This window comes from Pseudophryne corroboree, chromosome 2, assembly GCF_028390025.1.
Source record: "Pseudophryne corroboree isolate aPseCor3 chromosome 2, aPseCor3.hap2, whole genome shotgun sequence".
NCBI lineage: Eukaryota > Metazoa > Chordata > Amphibia > Anura > Myobatrachidae > Pseudophryne > Pseudophryne corroboree.
In genome coordinates this window covers 742,243,206-742,264,264 of record NC_086445.1, presented here as the reverse complement: position 1 = coordinate 742,264,264, position 21,059 = coordinate 742,243,206, and the positions used below count along the sequence as shown (strand labels likewise).

General features: G+C 47.9%; 1 protein-coding gene across 3 annotated transcripts in view; it reads right to left on the bottom strand.

Moving 5' to 3' along the window:
- MAGI3 (membrane associated guanylate kinase, WW and PDZ domain containing 3) overlaps positions 1-21,059 on the bottom strand; it is a 676,662-nt gene that overhangs the window by 56,359 nt on the left and 599,244 nt on the right. For all 3 annotated transcript variants that reach the window (XM_063955402.1, XM_063955400.1, XM_063955401.1), the window contains one exon: positions 10,983-11,100. In XM_063955402.1, coding sequence (XP_063811472.1) covers positions 10,983-11,100 — 118 coding nt within the window. The remainder of the gene's footprint in view (positions 1-10,982; positions 11,101-21,059) is intronic.

Below are 21,059 nucleotides of genomic sequence, written 5' to 3'. Positions count from 1 at the left end.
CCAGGCTTGACCATACTCCCTGGAAGTTTCTTCCTTGTGTGACCGCTCCCCAGCCTCTCAGACTGGCATCCGTGGTCACCAGGACCCAGTCCTGTATGCCGAATCTGCGGCCCTCTAACAGATGAGCACTCTGCAACCACCACAGAAGAGACACCCTTGTCCGTGGCGATAAGGTTATCCGCTGATGCATCTGCAGATGCGATCCGGACCATTTGTCCAGCAGATCCCACTGAAAAGTTAGTGCGTGGAATCTGCCGAATGGAATCGCTTCGTAAGAAGCCACCATCTTTCCCAGGACTCTTGTGCATTGATGCACAGACACTGTCCCTGGTTTTAGGAGGTTCCTGACAAGTTCGGATAACTCCCTGGCTTTCTCCTCCGGAAGAAACACCTTTTTCTGAACCGTGTCCAGAATCATTCCCAGGAACAGCAGACGTGTCGTCGGGGTCAACTGAGATTTTGGAAAATTCAGAATCCACCCGTGTTGTTGCAGCACTAGTTGGGTTAGTGCTACTCCGTCTTCCAGCTGTTCTCTGGACCTTGCCCTTATCAGGAGATCGTCCAAGTAAGGGATAATTAATACGCCTCTTCTTCGTAGAAGGATCATCATTTCGGCCATTACCTTGGTAAAGACCCGAGGTGCCGTGGACAATCCAAACGGCAGCGTCTGAAACTGATAATGACAGTTTTGCACCACGAACCTGAGGTACCCTTGATGTGAAGGGCAAATTGGGACATGCAGGTAAGCATCCTTTATGTCCAGGGACACCATAAAGTCCCCTTCTTCCAGATTCGCTATCACTGCTCTGAGTGACTCCATCTTGAACTTGAATTTTTGTATGTACAGGTTCAAAGATTTCAGATTTAGAATAGGTCTTACCGAGCCGTCCGGCTTCGGTACCACAAATAGCGTGGAGTAATACCCCTTTCCCTGTTGTAGGAGGGGTACCTTGACTATCACCTGCTGAGAAAACAGCTTGTGAATGGCTTCCAATACCGTCGCCCTGTCTGAGGGAGACGTTGGCAAAGCAGACTTTAGGAACCGGCGAGGGGGAGACTTCTCGAATTCCAACCTGTAACCCTGAGATACTACCTGCAGAATCCAGGGGTCCACCTGTGAGCAAGCCCACTGTGCGCTGAAATTCTTGAGTCGACCCCCCACCGCTCCTGAGTCCGCTTGTAAGGCCCCAGCGTCATGCTGAGGGCTTTGCAGAACCCTGGGAGGGCTTCTGTTCCTGGGCAGGGGCTGCTTGCTGCCCTCTCTTACCCCTTCCTCTGCCCCGAGGCAGATATGACTGTCCTTTTGTCCGCTTGTTCTTATAGGACCGAAAGGACTGCGGCTGAAAAGACGGTGTCTTTTTCTGTTGGGAGGGGGTCTGAGGTAAAAAAGTGGATTTTCCGGCAGTTGCCGTGGCCACCAGATCCGATAGACCGACGCCAAATAATTCCTCCCCTTTATACGGCAATACTTCCATATGTCGTTTTGAATCCGCATCACCTGACCACTGTCGCGTCCATAAACTCCTTCTGGCAGATATGGACATCGCATTTACTCTCGATGCCAGAGTGCAAATATCTCTCTGCGCATCTCGCATATAAAGGAAAGCATCCTTTAATTGCTCTATAGTCAATAAAATACTGTCCCTATCCAGGGTATCAATATTTTCAGTCAGGGAATCCAACCAGACGACCCCAGCACTGCACATCCAGGCTGAGGCGATGGCTGGTCGCAGTATAACACCAGTATGTGTGTATATACTTTTTAGGGTAGTTTCCAGTCTCCTATCCGCTGGATCCTTGAGGGCGGCCGTATCAGGAGACGGTAACGCCACTTGTTTTGATAAGCGTGTGAGCGCCTTATCCACCCTAGGGGGTGTTTCCCAGCGCGCCCTAACCTCTGGCGGGAAAGGGTATAATGCTAATAACTTTTTTGAAATTAGCATTTTTCTATCTGGGTTAACCCACGCTTCATCACATACATCATTTAATTCCTCTGATTCAGGAAAAACTACAGGTAGTTTTTTCACCCCCCACATAATACCCCTTTTTGTGGTACTTGCAGTATCAGAGATATGCAAAGCCTCCTTCATTGCCGTGATCATATAACGTGTGGCCCTACTTGAAAATACGTTTGTTTCATCACAGTCGACACTAGATTCAGTGTCTGTGTCTGGGTCTGTGTCGACCGACTGAGGTAAAGGGCGTTTTACAGCCCCTGACGGTGTCTGAGACGCCTGGGCAGGTACTAACTGGTTTGCCGGCCGTCTCATGTCGTCAACTGATTTTTGTAATGTGCTGACATTATCACGTAATTCCATAAACAAAGCCATCCATTCCGGTGTCGACTCCCTGGGGGGTGACATCACCATTATCGGCAATTGCTCTGCCTCCACGCCAACATCGTCCTCATACATGTCGACACACACGTACCGACACACAGCAGACACACAGGGAATGCTCTTATCGAAGACAGGACCCCACTAGCCCTTTGGGGAGACAGAGGGAGAGTTTGCCAGCACACACCCAAGCGCTATAATATATATGGGAACAACCTTATATAAGTGTTGTTCCTTATAGCAGCTTAAATATATCCAATATATCGCCAAAAAATGCCCCCCCCTCTCTGTTTTACCCTGTTTCTGTAGTGCAGTGCAGGGGAGAGTCCTGGGAGCCTTCCTCACAGCGGAGCTGAGCAGGAAAATGGCGCTGTGTGCTGAGGAGAATAAGCCCCACCCCCTATTTCGGCGGGCTTTCCTCCCGTAGATTTAGATGACTGGCATGGGTTAAATACATACATATAGCCTTAATGGCTATATGTGATGTATTCTTTTGCCATAAGGTATTAAAATATTGCTGCCCAGGGCGCCCCCAGCAGCGCCCTGCACCCTCCGTGACCGCTTGGTGTGAAGTGTGTGACAACAATGGCGCACAGCTGCCGTCTGTTTCCGGACCTTCAATCTTCAGCATCTGTAAGGGGGGTCGGCGGCGCGGCTCCGGGACGAACCCCAGGGTGAGACCTGTGTTCCGACTCCCTCTGGAGCTAATGGTGTCCAGTAGCCTAAGAATCCAATCCATCCTGCATGCAGGTGAGTTGAAATTCTCTCCCCTAAGTCCCTCGATGCAGTGAGCCTGTTGCCAGCAGGACTCACTGAAAATAAAAAACCTAAAAAACTTTTCTAAGCAGCTCTTTAAGAGAGCCACCTAGATTGCACCCTTGCTCGGACGGGCACAAAAACCTAACTGAGGCTTGGAGGAGGGTCATAGGGGGAGGAGCCAGTACACACCACCTAATCCTAAAGCTTTATTTTTGTGCCCTGTCTCCTGCGGAGCCGCTATTCCCCATGGTCCTGACGGAGTCCCCAGCATCCACTTAGGACGTTAGAGAAATGTGAGGTAAAATATGACTGAAAAACACAGAGAAAATTACAAAATACGTATATCCTGTGAAATACCTATATTATCTAATAACCCTGACGCACGGAGCCCCCTCAGGGTACAGAATATAGGGATAGCCATATGTGTGAGATACACGAAATAGAGACCACACAGCAGCCATTGGCACACACTCAGTCACATATACAACGCAGAGATTATTACCAACAACAAAACTGCACTGGACCAGAAATACTAAGTAACTATACCACTGAGTAAAGCTATGTAGATATATATATATAATCTTACAGATCTGAGGGTGTTATTCTCTAGTCCTGTTTGTCACATTAATTCGTAAATATCATTAAAACAACTTTATTAAAAATCAATTTGTATTTTTGGTTATTGTGTTTCATCTAGGCACTGTATTTCCACTTATGCTTAGTGCTGAGAAAGATGTACTTCGGAAGTTGAGGAGCCTTATACCTTTGCTGGACTTCACCACCGGGTACTATGGGCCATAATAAAACGGTTATATATATAACCGACATGTGCCCCTGCCCTGATGGTCTAGTGGGGTCCCTGTACCAACACAGTGTCCACGCCAGCGTGCGCGGCCCACCTCCTAATGGCTGCGCCGGATCGCGATATTCAGCGTGTCCCATCTGGGAGACCCTCTTACCTCCTCACTTGATGCGGCCACGCGATACTGGAGAGCTGCAGCAAGTGTGTGTGCCCTAGGTGAAGAACCGGAGCCTCCGCTGTAAGTACCCGGCAACCAGGGACATGGGAGTATACAGCATAGCCGGGCGAGGTGATGGAGTTGCAGCAGGAGATGTCAAAATGACATCTAGCACTAAGAGTGCCTCTGCTGCAGCCCTTGAAGTCTTCTATCTTCTTTTAAAAAAGCTCTTTTCAGGGATGCTGGAGCATACTTACCTACTCTCCCGGAAGCTGCAGGAGGCTCCCATTTTTTGGGGTAGCCCCCCGCACCCCCGGAAGAGTGGGCAGGTCTCCCGCATCCTGCTCGCACCCTAGTGATGCGAGCAGGATGGAGTGAAAATCTCCCGTATTCGCGGGTCCGTTGGGTGGAGAAGGGGTTAAAATGACGCAAATCGCGTCATTTTAGCCCCACCCCCGTCCCCGCGACATTTCCCAATGCGGGGGAGGAGCTTAGCGATGTCACAGTCCCCCCCCCGAATACTCCTGCAGGGTCTCCTCTCCGGGCTTCTCCCGGAGAGGAGAAATAGAATGTAGGCAAGTATGTGCTGGAGCAGCCCTGCCTGTTAGTGTCCTGCCTGCAGTGCTCCAACTTACAAACTGAGCTCCTGAGCACAGAGGCGGGGATATAGAGGAGGCGGCCCTGAGCATCTTGGGAACAGTCAGAGCTTTTAGCCTGTTGGTGTCTCGGATCAAGATCCTTCTCTACACCCCAATGTTATTCCCTGTGGAACCCCAGTGTACCCCGCTGCAGATATATATATATATATATATATATACATACTGTATATACACTGCTCAAAAAAATAAAGGGAACACTTCAACAACACATCCTAGATCTGAATTAAATATTCTTATTAAATACTTTGTTCTTTACATAGTTGAATGTGCTGACAACAAAATCACACAAAAATGATAATTGGAAATCAAATTTATTGACCCATGGAGGTCTGGATTTGGAGTCACACTCAAAATTAAAGTGGAAAAACACACTACAGGCTGATCCAACTTTGATGTTATGTCCTTAAAACAAATCAAAAGGAGGCTCAGTAGTGTGTGTGGCCTCCACGTGCCTGTATGACCTCCCTACAACACCTGGGCATGCTCCTGATGAGGTGGCGTATGGTCTCCTGAGGGATCTCCTCCCAGACCTGGACTAAAGCATCCGCCAACTCCTGGACAGTCTGTAGTGCAATGTGGCGTTGGTGGATGGAGCGAGACATGATGTCCCAGATGTGCTCAATTGGATTCAGGTCTGGGGAACGGGCGGGCCAGTCCATAGCATCAATGCCTTCGTCTTGCAGGAACTGCTAACACACTGCAGCCACATGAGGTCTAGCATTGTCTTGCATTAGGAGGAACCCAGGGCCAACCGCACCAGCATATGGTCTCACAAGGGGTCTGAGGATCTCATCTCGGTACCTAATGGCAGTCAGGCTACCTCTGGCGAACACATGGAGGGCTGTGCGGCACCCCAAAGAAATGCCACCCCACACCATTACTGACCCACTGCCAAACCGGTCATGCTGGAGGATGTTGCAGGCAGCAGAACGTTCTCCTTGGCGTCTCCAGACTCTGTCACGTCTGTCACATGTGCTCAGTGAGAACCTGCTTTCATCTGTGAAGAGCACAGGGCGCCAGTGGCAAATTTGCCAATCTTGGTGTTCTCTGGCAAATGCCAAACGTCCTGCACGCTGTTGGGCTGTAAGCACAACCCCCACCTGTGGACGTCGGGCCCTCATACCACCCTCATGGAGTCTGTTTCTGATCGTTTGAGTAGACACATGCACATTTGTGGCTTGCTGGAGGTCATTTTGCAGGGCTCTGGCAGTGCTACTCCTATTCCTCCTTACACAAAGGCGGAGGTAGCGGTCCTGCTGCTGGGTTGTTGCCCTCCTACGGCCTCCTCCACGTCTCCTGATGTACTGGCCTGTCTCCTGGTAGCGCCTCCATGCTCTGGACACTACGCTGACAGACACAGCAAACCTTCTCGCATTGATGTGCCATCCGGGATGAGCTGCACTACATGAGCCACTTGTGTGGGTTGTCTATTCCATTTGCACAACAGCATGTGAAATTGATTGTCAATCAGTGTTGCTTCCTAATTGGACAGTTTGATTTCACAAAAGTGTGATTGACTTGGAGTTACATTGTGTTGTTTAAGTGTTCCCTTTATTTTTTTGAGCAGTATATATATATATATATATATATATATATATATATATACATACACAGGTCGGGTATCCGTTATCCGGACACCCGTTAACCGAAATATTCCGAAAACCGGAATATTTCAGTCCTGTAGTGACGTCATGACGCGGCCGGCGTCATGACGTCACTGGAGTCTGCGGCCAATCACAGACAGGTGGGGGAGTGGCTTTGCAGCCATTCCCTCACCGCCGCTGACTCCCAGTACCCGCCGCTGACCCCTCGGACTCCCCCACTGATGCGCCAGTTCCCCGGGACCCTCACCGTCGTGCTGGGCTCACGGCGGTCCCCCCTGCCGACTCGCTGGATCCCCGAAACCCATACAGATAACAGGTAATCTGTTATCCGGAAAAATCCCATATCCGGAATGCTCCTGGTCCCGAGCATTCCGGATATGGGATACTCAACCTGTATATATATATATATATATATATATATATATATATATATATAGAGAGAAGGTCGCACTCACGTGTAGATGCTAAAACAACAGCTGGGGTGTCATCCACAAATCCCCTCCAGAGAATCCACTTGTAGAAACAAACAATGGAGCACTCACCAGTCTTTTCTTAATTAGGTATCAACAGGAGTTTATTAGCCAGACAGCACAGCATGACTGTCCACTACAGTCCAACATAAATTCACAGGTCCTCTCGAAAGTTTTCGGTCATAGACAGACCGTCATCAGGAGACACAAAATTCAGTAGAGAGCTGTCCCATCATAATAGAAGCACCAGCAGCCTGCTGGTGCTTCTATTATGATGGGACAGCTCTCTACTGAATTTTGTGTCTCCTGATGACGGTCTGTCTATGACCGAAAACGTTTGAGAGGACCTGAGAATTTATGTTGGACTGTAGTGGACAGTCATGCTGTGCTGTCTGGCTAATAAACTCCTGTTGATACCTAATTAAGAAAAGACTGGTGAGTGCTCCATTGTTTGTTTCTATATATATATATATATATATATACACACACACACACAGAGTAAAAACCACAGCACTCACCGCACCAGAAGCGGGGCACAGCTATGCACTTACCACTCACAGGGTGGGGTGCATGTAACACTGCACTCTCCACCACAGAAGCGGGGTACACAGCTGTACTTACCACTCACAGGGCGGGGTGCATGTAGCCCATGACCACATCGCTCTAATAAATACAAACAGAGAACCCAGCACTCACCAAAGTAAACTCACTTATCCTCAACAATTCAATAAATAAATGATGGGGGTTTAGTTGGTGGATTGGCCAATGCACGGAAGCCTGTATACCGATTCAAGGTACCCCACCTTCATACAGGTCCTACACTATCACAGAGTCTTAAAACCTGACTACCACACTGCTGCATCATCTGCCTGCTAGATGTAATGTGTACCTGCCACAGACTTTATGGCTTTTAAAGGCACACTAGTCACCTATTGCACTGGCTCAAAGATGATTGCTAAAAAACAGCTGAGACAGGTTCAGGATAATGAAGTCCACACAGGGGTGCATGAGAAAGCTAGTGGCCACGGTTAATAAGAGCTAACCATAGATTAACCCCTTCATATACACACAGAGTAAAAACCACAGCACTCACCGCACCAGAAGCGGGGCACAGCTATGCACTTACCACTCACAGGGTGGGGTGCATGTAACACTGCACTCTCCACCACAGAAGCGGGGTACACAGCTGTACTTACCACTCACAGGGCGGGGTGCATGTAGCCCATGACCACATCGCTCTAATAAATACAAACAGAGAACCCAGCACTCACCAAAGTAAACTCACTTATCCTCAACAATTCAATAAATAAATGATGGGGGTTTAGTTGGTGGATTGGCCAATGCACGGAAGCCTGTATACCGATTCAAGGTACCCCACCTTCATACAGGTCCTACACTATCACAGAGTCTTAAAACCTGACTACCACACTGCTGCATCATCTGCCTGCTAGATGTAATGTGTACCTGCCACAGACTTTATGGCTTTTAAAGGCACACTAGTCACCTATTGCACTGGCTCAAAGATGATTGCTAAAAAACAGCTGAGACAGGTTCAGGATAATGAAGTCCACACAGGGGTGCATGAGAAAGCTAGTGGCCACGGTTAATAAGAGCTAACCATAGATTAACCCCTTCATATACACACAGAGTAAAAACCACAGCACATCATCTGTGAGCCAGTGCAATAGGTGACTAGTGTGCCTTTAAAAGCCATAAAGTCTGTGGCAGGTACACATTACATCTAGCAGGCAGATGATGCAGCAGTGTGGTAGTCAGGTTTTAAGACTCTGTGATAGTGTAGGACCTGTATGAAGGTGGGGTACCTTGAATCGGTATACAGGCTTCCGTGCATTGGCCAATCCACCAACTAAACCCCCATCATTTATTTATTGAATTGTTGAGGATAAGTGAGTTTACTTTGGTGAGTGCTGGGTTCTCTGTTTGTATTTATTAGAGCGATGTGGTCATGGGCTACATGCACCCCGCCCTGTGAGTGGTAAGTACAGCTGTGTACCCCGCTTCTGTGGTGGAGAGTGCAGTGTTACATGCACCCCACCCTGTGAGTGGTAAGTGCATAGCTGTGCCCCGCTTCTGGTGCGGTGAGTGCTGTGGTTTTTACTCTGTGTGTATATGAAGGGGTTAATCTATGGTTAGCTCTTATTAACCGTGGCCACTAGCTTTCTCATGCACCCCTGTGTGGACTTCATTATCCTGAACCTGTCTCAGCTGTTTTTTAGCAATCATCTTTGAGCCAGTGCAATAGGTGACTAGTGTGCCTTTAAAAGCCATAAAGTCTGTGGCAGGTACACATTACATCTAGCAGGCAGATGATGCAGCAGTGTGGTAGTCAGGTTTTAAGACTCTGTGATAGTGTAGGACCTGTATGAAGGTGGGGTACCTTGAATCGGTATACAGGCTTCCGTGCATTGGCCAATCCACCAACTAAACCCCCATCATTTATTTATTGAATTGTTGAGGATAAGTGAGTTTACTTTGGTGAGTGCTGGGTTCTCTGTTTGTATTTATTAGAGCGATGTGGTCATGGGCTACATGCACCCCGCCCTGTGAGTGGTAAGTACAGCTGTGTACCCCGCTTCTGTGGTGGAGAGTGCAGTGTTACATGCACCCCACCCTGTGAGTGGTAAGTGCATAGCTGTGCCCCGCTTCTGGTGCGGTGAGTGCTGTGGTTTTTACTCTGTGTGTATATGAAGGGGTTAATCTATGGTTAGCTCTTATTAACCGTGGCCACTAGCTTTCTCATGCACCCCTGTGTGGACTTCATTATCCTGAACCTGTCTCAGCTGTTTTTTAGCAATCATCTTTGAGCCAGTGCAATAGGTGACTAGTGTGCCTTTAAAAGCCATAAAGTCTGTGGCAGGTACACATTACATCTAGCAGGCAGATGATGCAGCAGTGTGGTAGTCAGGTTTTAAGACTCTGTAATAGTGTAGGACCTGTATGAAGGTGGGGTACCTTGAATCGGTATACAGGCTTCCGTGCATTGGCCAATCCACCAACTAAACCCCCATCATTTATTTATTGAATTGTTGAGGATAAGTGAGTTTACTTTGGTGAGTGCTGGGTTCTCTGTTTGTATTTATTAGAGCGATGTGGTCATGGGCTACATGCACCCCGCCCTGTGAGTGGTAAGTACAGCTGTGTACCCCGCTTCTGTGGTGGAGAGTGCAGTGTTACATGCACCCCACCCTGTGAGTGGTAAGTGCATAGCTGTGCCCCGCTTCTGGTGCGGTGAGTGCTGTGGTTTTTACTCTGTGTGTATATGAAGGGGTTAATCTATGGTTAGCTCTTATTAACCGTGGCCACTAGCTTTCTCATGCACCCCTGTGTGGACTTCATTATCCTGAACCTGTCTCAGCTGTTTTTTAGCAATCATCTTTGAGCCAGTGCAATAGGTGACTAGTGTGCCTTTAAAAGCCATAAAGTCTGTGGCAGGTACACATTACATCTAGCAGGCAGATGATGCAGCAGTGTGGTAGTCAGGTTTTAAGACTCTGTGATAGTGTAGGACCTGTATGAAGGTGGGGTACCTTGAATCGGTATACAGGCTTCCGTGCATTGGCCAATCCACCAACTAAACCCCCATCATTTATTTATTGAATTGTTGAGGATAAGTGAGTTTACTTTGGTGAGTGCTGGGTTCTCTGTTTGTATATATATATATATATACACACACACACACACACGCATCTATATATATATATATATATATATATATATTTATTTTTTATTTGAAGTGCAACAGAATTTGCTGTGCTATATAAGAAACTGTTAATAAATAAATAAATATTTATAAACATATATAAATATGTATTTCTCATCCTTTCTCCCCCACACACCCCACAGTCCGTCTCTCCCCAATGACTAGAGGTGAATAGAAATTTCCAACATTTGGGATTTTGCCAATGATCTGACCCAATCTTCGGCAAAATAGGTAATTGCCACAATTAATGGCAGATGTATGGGTCTCTTTAGAGACATTTGTGACAACTCTCCATAAATTACAATAATAGCTATAGACCAAAATGCTAACTAACACTCAGTCACAGTGCATAGTCAAGAATCTGGAAACGTGGCAAACACACATACAGTACTTTGTAAGAACAACACAATCTTAAGAGCGAGGTGTTATAGTGTTACGCAAACAATGGCAAGTAAAAGACAGATTAGATTTTACCTGCGAGTGTCGGCTTCCAGAAGGCAGGGTGAGTGACGCCTCGGGCTTGTGATCAGCCCACAAGAATCTGTATGGAGCAGAAAGATCTCCCTTACTGCAATCCGCATCCAACGTATTTCTGCATAATAAAAACGAATGACTGGTGTTTATTGGGACATAAGTCTGCAGGGGTTTGTCTCTATACCAGTTAAAGTATGTCCTTTTCTTTCCTATCCCTCTCCTTTCATATTATATCCCACTATCTCACCAGGCTCCTAGTTTCATTCAAATACAATCAAGCCACCTCAGTTTCACTAAAGGGGTGTACACACGGAGAGATCCGTGCTTAAAATCTAAGCAATCTTGCTAGATTGCTTAGATTTTAAGCACGGATCTGCCGTGTGTATGCCCTCCAGCGATAGCGCTATCGCTGGTGCTAGATTGAGCCTGCATGCAGGCTCAATCTAGCGGGTCGCTCACTTCACCGTTGTGTGAAGTGAGCGGCCCCCCGTCGGCTTTCCCCCTCGCTCAGCACATCGCACTGTGCTGAGCGGGGTGAGAGATGTGTGCTGAGCGGTCTGTGTTAAGATCGCTCAGCACACATCTCTCCCGTGAGTACCCCCCTTAAGTTAAGTAACTCCCTCACTTGGGCAAGATGTATCAAGCCTTGGAGAGAGATAAAGTACGAATCAGCTTACAACTGTCATGTTACAGGCTGTGTTTGAAAAATGACAGGAGCTGATTGGTTGGTTCTTTATCTTTCCCCACTTTATCTCTTGAAGTATTATTAAATACCTCTCCTAGGCCTGATACATCTCCACTTAGTATGGAATGCTGTTTCTCCCCAAGAGGTAACATTCATACAGGAATGTGACCACTTTATTAAGGAAAACCAGTAGTTACATCCAGCATAGCCATGCCACTACTGAATTTGGTTCTCAAACCTCTATGTAAACATTTTAACTCAAAAAGTTAAATAATAAGATTTTACTTACCGGTAAATCTATTTCTCGTAGTCCGTAGTGGATGCTGGGGACTCCGTAAGGACCATGGGGAATAGACGGGCTCTGCAGGAGACAGGGCACTTTAAGAAAGAATTTTGATACTGGTATGCTCTGGCTCCTCCCTCTATGTCCCTCCTCCAGACCTCAGTTAGAGAAACTGTGCCCGGAAGAGCTGACAGTACAAGGAAAGGATTTTGGAATCCAGGGCAAGACTCATACCAGTCACACCAATCACACCGTATAACTCGTGATAAACTTACCCAGTTAACAGTATGAACAACAACGGAGCATCAGATCAACCCTGATGCAACCAACATAACCCTTATTTAAGCAATAACTATATACAAGTATTGCAGAAGAAGTCTGCACTTGGGACGGGCGCCCAGCATCCACTACGGACTACGAGAAATAGATTTACCGGTAAGTAAAATCTTATTTTCTCTAACGTCCTAGTGGATGCTGGGGACTCCGTAAGGACCATGGGGATTATACCAAAGCTCCCAAACGGGCGGGAGAGTGCGGATGACTCTGCAGCACCGAATGAGCAAACACAAGGTCCTCCTCAGCCAGGGTATCAAACTTGTAGAACTTTGCAAAGGTGTTTGAACCTGACCAAGTAGCCGCTTGGCAAAGCTGTAATGCCGAGACCCCTCGGGCAGCCGCCCAAGAAGAGCCCACCTTCCTTGTGGAATGGGCCTTAACTGATCTAGGCAGCGGCAACCCAGCCGCAGAATGAGCCCGCTGAATCATGTTACAGATCCAGCGAGCAATAGTTTGCTTTGAAGCAGGCGCCCCAAGCTTGTTGGAAGCATACAGGATAAACAAAGATTCTGTTTTCCTGACCCTAGCCGTTCTGGCGGGTTCACTACGGCTGGCCGGCGGTCGGGCTCCCGGCGCCCAGCATACCGGCGCCGGGAGCCCGACCGCCGGCTGACCGACAGTGTGGCGAGCGCAAATGAGCCGCTTGCCACGCTACGGGCACGGTGGCGCGCTACGCGCGCCACACTATTTTATTCTCCCTCTATGGGGGTCGTGGACCCCCACGAGGGAAAATAAGTGTCGGTATGCCGGCGGTCGGGCTCCCGGCGCCGGTATACTGAGCGCCGGGAGCCCGACCGCCGGTATACAGAAGACCACCCGTTCTGGCTACATAAACCATCAAAGCCCTGACCACATCTAGTAACTCGGAATCCTCCAAGTCACGAGCAGCCACAGGCACCACAATAGGTTGGTTCATATGAAAGGATGACACCACTTTTGGCAGAAATTGTGGACGGGTCCGCAATTCTGCCCTGTCCATATGGAAAACCAGATAGGGGCTTTTATGTGACAAAGCCGCTAATTTTGACACACGCCTAGCTGAAGCCAAGGCTAATAGCATGACCACCTTCCACGTGAGAAATTTTAACTCCACGGTTTTGAGTGGTTCAAACCAGTGTGACTTCAGGAAACTCAACACCACGTTAAGATCCCAAGGTGCCACTGGAGGCACAAAAGGGGGCTAAATATGCACTCCCTTTACAAACGTATGGACTTCAGGAAGAGAAGCCAGTTCTTTTTCAAAGAAAATGGATAGAGCCGAAATCTGGACCTTAATGGAACCCAATTTCAGGCCCAAAGTCACTCCCGACTGTAGGAAGTGAAGGAAACGGCCCAGCTGGAATTCCTCCGTAGGGGCATTCCTGGCCTCACACCAAGCAACATATTTTCGCCCTATACGGTGATAATGTTTAGCCGTCACGTCCTTCCTAGCCTTTATCAGCGTAAGAATAACCTCATCCGGAATGCCTTTTTCTGCTAGGATCCGGCGTTCAACCGCCATGCCGTCAAACGCAGCCGCGGTAAGTCTTGGAACAGACAGGGCCCCTGTTGCAACAAGTCCTGTCTTAGAGGCAGAGGCCATGGGTCCTCTGTGAGAATTTCTTGCAGATCCGGATACCAAGTCCATCTTGGCCAATCCGGAACAATGAGTATTGTTCTCACTCTTCTTTTTCTTATGATTCTCAGCACCTTTGGTATGAGAGGAAGAGGAGGAAATACATAAATCGACTGGAACACCCACGGTGTCACTAGTGCGTCTACAGCTATCGCCTGAGGGTCTCTTGACCTGGCGCAATATCTCTGTAGCTTTTTGTTGAGGCGGGATGCCATCATGTCCACCTGTGGCAGTACCCACCGCCTTGCAATCTGCGTGAAGACTTCTTGATGAAGTCCCCACTTTCCCGGGTGAAGGTCGTGCCTGCTGAGGAAGTCTGCTTTCCAGTTGTCCACTCCCAGAATGAACACTGCTGACAGTGCTCTTACGTGATTCTCCGCCAAGCGAAGAATTCTGGTGGCTTCTACCATCGCCACCCTGCTCCTTGTGCCGCCTTGGCGGTTTACATGAGCCACTGCAGTGATGTTGTCCGACTGAATCAGAACCGGTTGGTCGCGAAGCAGGGACTCCGCTTGACGTAGGGCGTTGTATATGGCCCTTAGTTCCAGGATGTTGATGTGAAGGCAAGTCTCCTGACTTGACCACAGCCCTTGGAAATTTCTTCCCTATGTGACTGCCCCCCATCCTCGGAGGCTTGCATCCGTGGTCACCAGGACCCAGTCCTGAATGCCGAATCTGCGACCATCGAGAAGGTGAGTACTCTGCAGCCACCACAGGAGAGACACCCTGGCCCTGGGGGATAGGGTGATTAACCGATGCATCTGAAGATGTGATCCGGACCACTTGTCCAGTAAGTCCCATTGGAAGGTCCTCGCATGGAACCTACCGAAGGGAATGGCCTTGTATGATGCCACCATCCTTCCCAGGACTCGAGTGCAGTGATGCACTGACACCTGTTTTGGTTTTAATAGATTCCTGACCAGTGTCACGAGCTCCTGAGCTCTCTCTATCGGGAGATAAACCCTTTTCTGGTCTGTGTCTAGGATCATGCCTAGGAGAGGCAGATGAGCTGTAGGAACCAACTGCGACTTTGGAATATATAGAATCCAGCCGTGTTGCCGTTACACTTCCAGAGAAAGTGATACGCTGTTCAGCCACTGCTCTCTTGATCTCGCTTTTATGAGGAGATCGTCCAAGTACGTGATAATAGTGACACCTTGCTTCCGCAGGAGCACCATCATTTCCGCCATTACCTTAGTGAACAGTCTCGGGGCCGTGGAGAGACCAAACGGCAACGTCTGAAATTGGTAATGACAATCCCGTACCGCAATTCTGAGGTACACCTGATGAGGTGGATAAATGGGGACATGAAGGTATGCATCCTTTATGTCCCGAGTCACCATAAAATCTCCCCCTTTTCAGGCTTGCAATGACCGCTCTTAGCGATTCCATCTTGAACTTGAACCTTTTCAGGTATATGTTCAGGAATTTTAAATTCAATATGGGTCTGACCGAACCGTCCGGTTTCGGGACTACCACATGGTCGAATAATAACCCCCTCCTTGTTGAAGGAGGGGAACCTTGACCACCACCTGTTGAAGATACAATTTGTGAATTGCAGTTAACACTGTTTCCCTCTCGTGGGGGGAAGCCGGCAGGGCCATCGGTGAGGGGGCATCTTCTCAAAGTCCAGCTTGTATCCCTGAGACACAATATCTATTGCCCAGGGATCTAACAGGGAGTGAACCCACTTGTGGCTGAACTTACGAAGGCGTGCCCCCACCGGGCCTAGCTCCGCCTGTGGAGCCCCAGTGACATGCGGTGGATTTTTGTAGAGGCCGGGGAGGACTTCTGTTCCCTGGGAACTAGCTGTGTTGTGCAGCTTCTTTCCTCTGCCCCCGCCTCTGGCAAGAAAGGACGTACCTCGGACTTTCTTGTTTTTTTGTTCGAAAGGCTGCATTTGATAATGTCGTGCTTTCCTAGGCTGTGCAGGAATATAAGGCAAAATATCAGAATTACCAGCTATAGCTGTGGAGACCAGGTCCGAGAACCCTTCTCCACACAATCCTCAGCCTTCCATATGCCTCTTAAGTCAGCATCATCTGTCCATTGCATATTCTACAGGACACGTCAAGCAGAAATCGACATAGCTTTGACTATAGGACCCAGTATACTCATGTCTCTTTGGGCATGTTTATATATATATATATATATATATATATATATATCTCTTAAGACAGCATCTTTAATATATATATATCTCTATATATACATATATATATATCAACATACTAGGGCCTCAATCTCTGCTGATAAGGTACCTGTCCACGCAGCCACAGTGCTAATAACCCATGCCGACAAAATCGCCGGTCTGAGTAGTGTACCAGAATGTGCACGCTATCTGCAGGATCCCTGAGAATAGCTGTTACGTCAGGGCTACCTTTTGGGCAAACGTGACACCCTAGGGGAAGATTCCCATCCTATCCTGGCCCTAGTGGGGAAAGGATACTGCCTAAGAATTCTTTGTGGGAAACTGCAGTCTCTTGTCTGGAGATTCCCGCTCTTTTTCATCATGAGAGGAGGGAAATTTACCTCAGCTTTCTTCCCCTTAAACATGTGTACCCTTGTGTCAGGGACAGATGAGTCATCAGTGATATGCATATCATCTTTTATTACAATAATCATATATTGAACACTTTTCTGCCATTTTGGCTGTAAGTTTGCATTATCGTAGTCGACACTGGAGTCAACCTCCGTGTCGATATCAGTGTTTATTATTTTGGATAGTGAGCATTGAGAGACTCTGAAGGTCTCTGCGACATAGGGACAGACATGGGTAGATTTCCTGTCTGTTCTCTAATCTTTTGTGCAATAAATTCACCTTAGCACTTAATTACACATATCCAAACAGGTGTCGGCGTTGTCGACGGAGACACCCTCACACACACATATTTGCTCTATCTCCTCCTTAGGGGAGCCTTTTACCTCAGACATGTCGACACACACACGTACCGACACACCACACACTCAGGGAATGCTCATCTGAAGACAATTCCCCCATAAGGCCCTTTGGAGAGACAGAGAGAGAGTATGCCAGCACACACCCCAGCGCTATTAACCCAGGAATAACACAGTAACTTAATGTTAACCCAGTAGCTGCTGTTTATATTGATTTTTGCGCCTAATTATGTGCCCCCCCCCCCCCCTCTCTTTTTACCCTCTTCTACCGTGTAACTGCAGGGTAGAGACTGGGGAGCTTCCTCTCAGCGGTGCTGTGGAGAAAAAACATGGCGCTGGTGAGTGCTGAGGAAGAAGCCCCGCCCCCTCGACGGCGGGCTTCTGTCCCGCTTTCATGTACAATTTTGGCGGGGGCTCATACATATATACAGTGCCCAACTGTATATTATGCAAACTTTTGCCAAAGAGGTCTCTAATTGCTGCCCAGGGTGCCCCCCCCCTGCTCCCTGCACCCTACAGTGACCGGAGTATGTGGGTTTAATGTGGGAGCAATGGCGCACAGCTGCAGTGCTGTGCGCTACCTCAGTGAAGACTGGAGTCTTCTGCCGCCCATTTCGAAGTCTTCTTGCTTCTTTCACCGGCTTCTGTCTTCCGGCTCTGCGAGGTGGACGGCGGCGCGGCTCCGGGATCGGACGACAAAGGGTGAGATCCTGTGTACGATCCCTCTGGAGCTAATGGTGTCCAGTAGCCTAAGAAGCAGGACCTATCTTCAGTGAGTAGGGCTGCTTCTCTCCTCTCAGTCCCACGATGCAGAGAGTCTGTTGCCAGCAGATCTCTCTGAAAATAAAAACACCTAACAAAATACTTTCTTATAGCAAGCTCAGGAGAGCTCACTAAGTAGCACCCAGCTCGTTCGGGCACAGATTCAAACTGAGGTCTGGAGGAGGGACATAGAGGGAGGAGCCAGAGCACACCAGTATCCAAAGTCTTTCTTAAAGTGCCCTGTCTCCTGCGGAGCCCGTCTATTCCCCATGGTCCTTACGGAGTCCCCAGCATCCACTAGGACGTTAGAGAAAAGTCATGTACAGTGCAAGCCCTGGGCCTATAGTCTTGCTGGCTTTCCTTAAAGCACTGTCACATCAGACATGAACAGTGTGAGCTGTATATATATATATATATATATATATATATATATATATACACACTGAAGCGGGTTTGGCACTCCAAAATCAAACTTTGCAAGGTAGCTGGTGCCTCCATAAAAGAAATTACAGACATGCAGACGTGGCACTCGAAGCTTGAATGAAGACTAAATATATCTAATTAAGGGTTAACCACATTTCAGTTGTCTCTCCAACTGTCGTCAGATTTTATCCTGTATAAAAGAGTGCCGCATCTGCATGTTTATATATATCTACCAACTTTTTGAAAGTCTAAAGAGGGACAATAAGCGCGTCCGAAAAGGGGCATGGTCTATCGGAACTCAACTCAAGTGCCCTTTTGCCGTCACTGAGGGGGCATGCCCAGTGCTCTGAGCTGCTGACATGCCCCCACTTCCTCTGTCACCTATGAATAAATGTTGTGAGCAAACGCACAGTGTCTATTCACCGCTGCTCTGCTAAGCAGAGCAGCAGTGACAGGAGCCTCCCAACTGGCAAGCGTAGCGAGCCACCGAGCCCACTGCATGTTGCGCACAGCAAGTCTACAAAGGGAACCTTTGCGCCCCCCTGCCCCCGCCGGCATTCTAGCAGCTTGGGTCCCAGGGGTCGGTATGGTGACCTTCGGGATCCCAAAGGCCAGTCTCCCGATACCAACCCCTATGTAGTGTGTGGCTGCAAGGGATTGGATGTGTGGCTGCACACTGCATGGCTCTGCTAAATCATGGCGCCGGTTATTTTTTTTTATGGGGTACAGGCACTTCATATAGTTAGAAATCTCATAGTTTTTATGCAGGAACAAGTGGTTTGGTGGGTTAAGTGTTTGGCTGCGATGCAGCAAGCTGTGGGTGTGAGTCCTGGGCATGGCAATATATTGAAAAGTATTATTTAATGAGGGGTATTGTGGCTGAATGGTGGCAAGCTCTCGGGTTGAGCACATGAATGTGTTATAAAGAGGATGTGTCCAAATCATATATTATATACGTGGGGGGCAATTATCTTGTTGGCACAGGGCACCAAAAAGTCTAGTTACAACTCTGCATGCAGCATTCTTAGGGGTGTTAGCTCAACCAAAAAAAAAAAATCTTTATACATTATTTGGCAGCATGCTCCTAACACTGGTTCAGCAAATTAAATGGTTGCTTTGATATGAATGTCACAGTTTTGTCACTAGCAAATAGTCAGTATGATGCAGTCTCATAAGGATAGGTTGTGCCCACAACTTTGCTGCATCCAATCTGTCCCCATTGGCTACACAGTTAATGATGAACATATGAAAATCGTCAAACATTAACAAAATTAAATGCCATAAACAGTTTCATGCTATACAGTGATAGGTTGGACAAACTCAATTAACTAAGAAAAGGTGACTAACACTGGAACCCGGCTATGAATGACAGCTCTGGGTAATCTGCAGGAACCACAAGACACAGTTAGCGACAATTACAGTTCTGATGCGTTATGACACTGTGCTATTACAGTGGTCAGAGCTATGGGGGCTGCAATATGTACAGCTATGGATGCAGTAACAGCACAATGGACCTTATTCAAAGATGGACGCAGTTAGCGCATCCGGTGTGTCTTTGCATGCAGCGGGTGTCATAAGTTGAATACTCCCACTGCTGGCTTGTGTGATCTGCTGCTGCATTCAAGGGTGCAGCATCGGATCATTTGAGTGCCCATTTTATATCTGAGAAACCCAGAGATTGATCAGGATGACCGGTTAAATCACGCTGCAGAGGCCAGTAAATAAGGGTCAGAGGACACATGCCCCGGCCTTGACACGCCCCATTTTGCAAAACGTTCCCTGCTGCTGTCTCCAAACGGCTGTAGCCTTCCTGGGGTCCAGGGCACTGCGATCAATTTAGAAGAATGAGATCAACACATGTGCATATATCATACAATCAGGCAATGTGCAGTAACATTGAGTTACCGTACATCCCTGAATCAGGCCTGGCGCGCTATCAGAAATGTGTCAGAAACCGGATGGGTGCCCCTGAGCGGCGGCTAGAAGTGAACGCAAAAAAATCTGTCTCAAGTGTCGACATTGGCATGTCAAGTATCACCGGCGCTCAACCCTACGCCTTGCGGCCGCATCCTGCCTCAAGTTGATTGACAGTGGTGGCTGTCTGGGGGGGCCTCGACGTGGCATTTTGCGGGCGGGCTGAATAGGGGCGTGCTGGGAACTTTTTCGGGGTGGCTGTGTGACATCACATGCAGCCGCTCTGATTAAAAAAATGGTGGCGGACCTTAAATCGATGCGTTGGCAATGTAATTGCGGAAGCATCGGGAGATGGCGCCACACATGCTGGGCGTCCCCCAGCATGTGAGGAGATGGACGCAGATCTTGTTGCGTATGTAGTGATCTGCATCCATATCTGAATCAGGTCCTTAATCCTTACAGGTTGCCGAATTCAAAGGATCTGATTTGTACAACTGAAATGTGAGAATGTACTAGCTATGTTTCTTACTAGATTATTCAATTATACTAGATTCTTACTAGATTATTCAATTATACTAGATTCTTACTAGATTATTCAATTATACTAGATTCTTACTAGATTATTCAATTTTCTTATTATGTTTCTTACTAGATTATTCAATTATAAAAATGTGTCTAATGAGGGAATGATTAATTAGTGGTAGTATTAAAAGGTAAGAAAGCAGGTGTAAATATAAAAACGTTTATTCATTTATATGATTAGACTACAATTTTGGTGTTCTTCTATATCAGGGGTGGCCAACCAGTCAGAGGCAAAGTGCCAGTTACATATAATGCCCCAGTACAGTGCCACATATATATAAAAACGCTAAAAAATGGGTGCCTCCACATACATATATGCCCCCACAGTGCAAGATAAATATATGCCCCCGTGCCAGATACACATGTCCCCCAGTGCCAGATACATATGTCCCCACAGTGCCAGCTATGCCCCCAGTGCCAGATACACATGTCCCCACAGTGCCAGCTATGCCCCCAGTGCAGATACACATGTCCCCACAGTGCCTGCTAAGCCCCCAGTGCAGATAGACATGTCCCCACAGTGCCTGCTATGCCCCCAGTGCCAGAAACACATGTCCCCACAGTGCCTGCTATACCCCC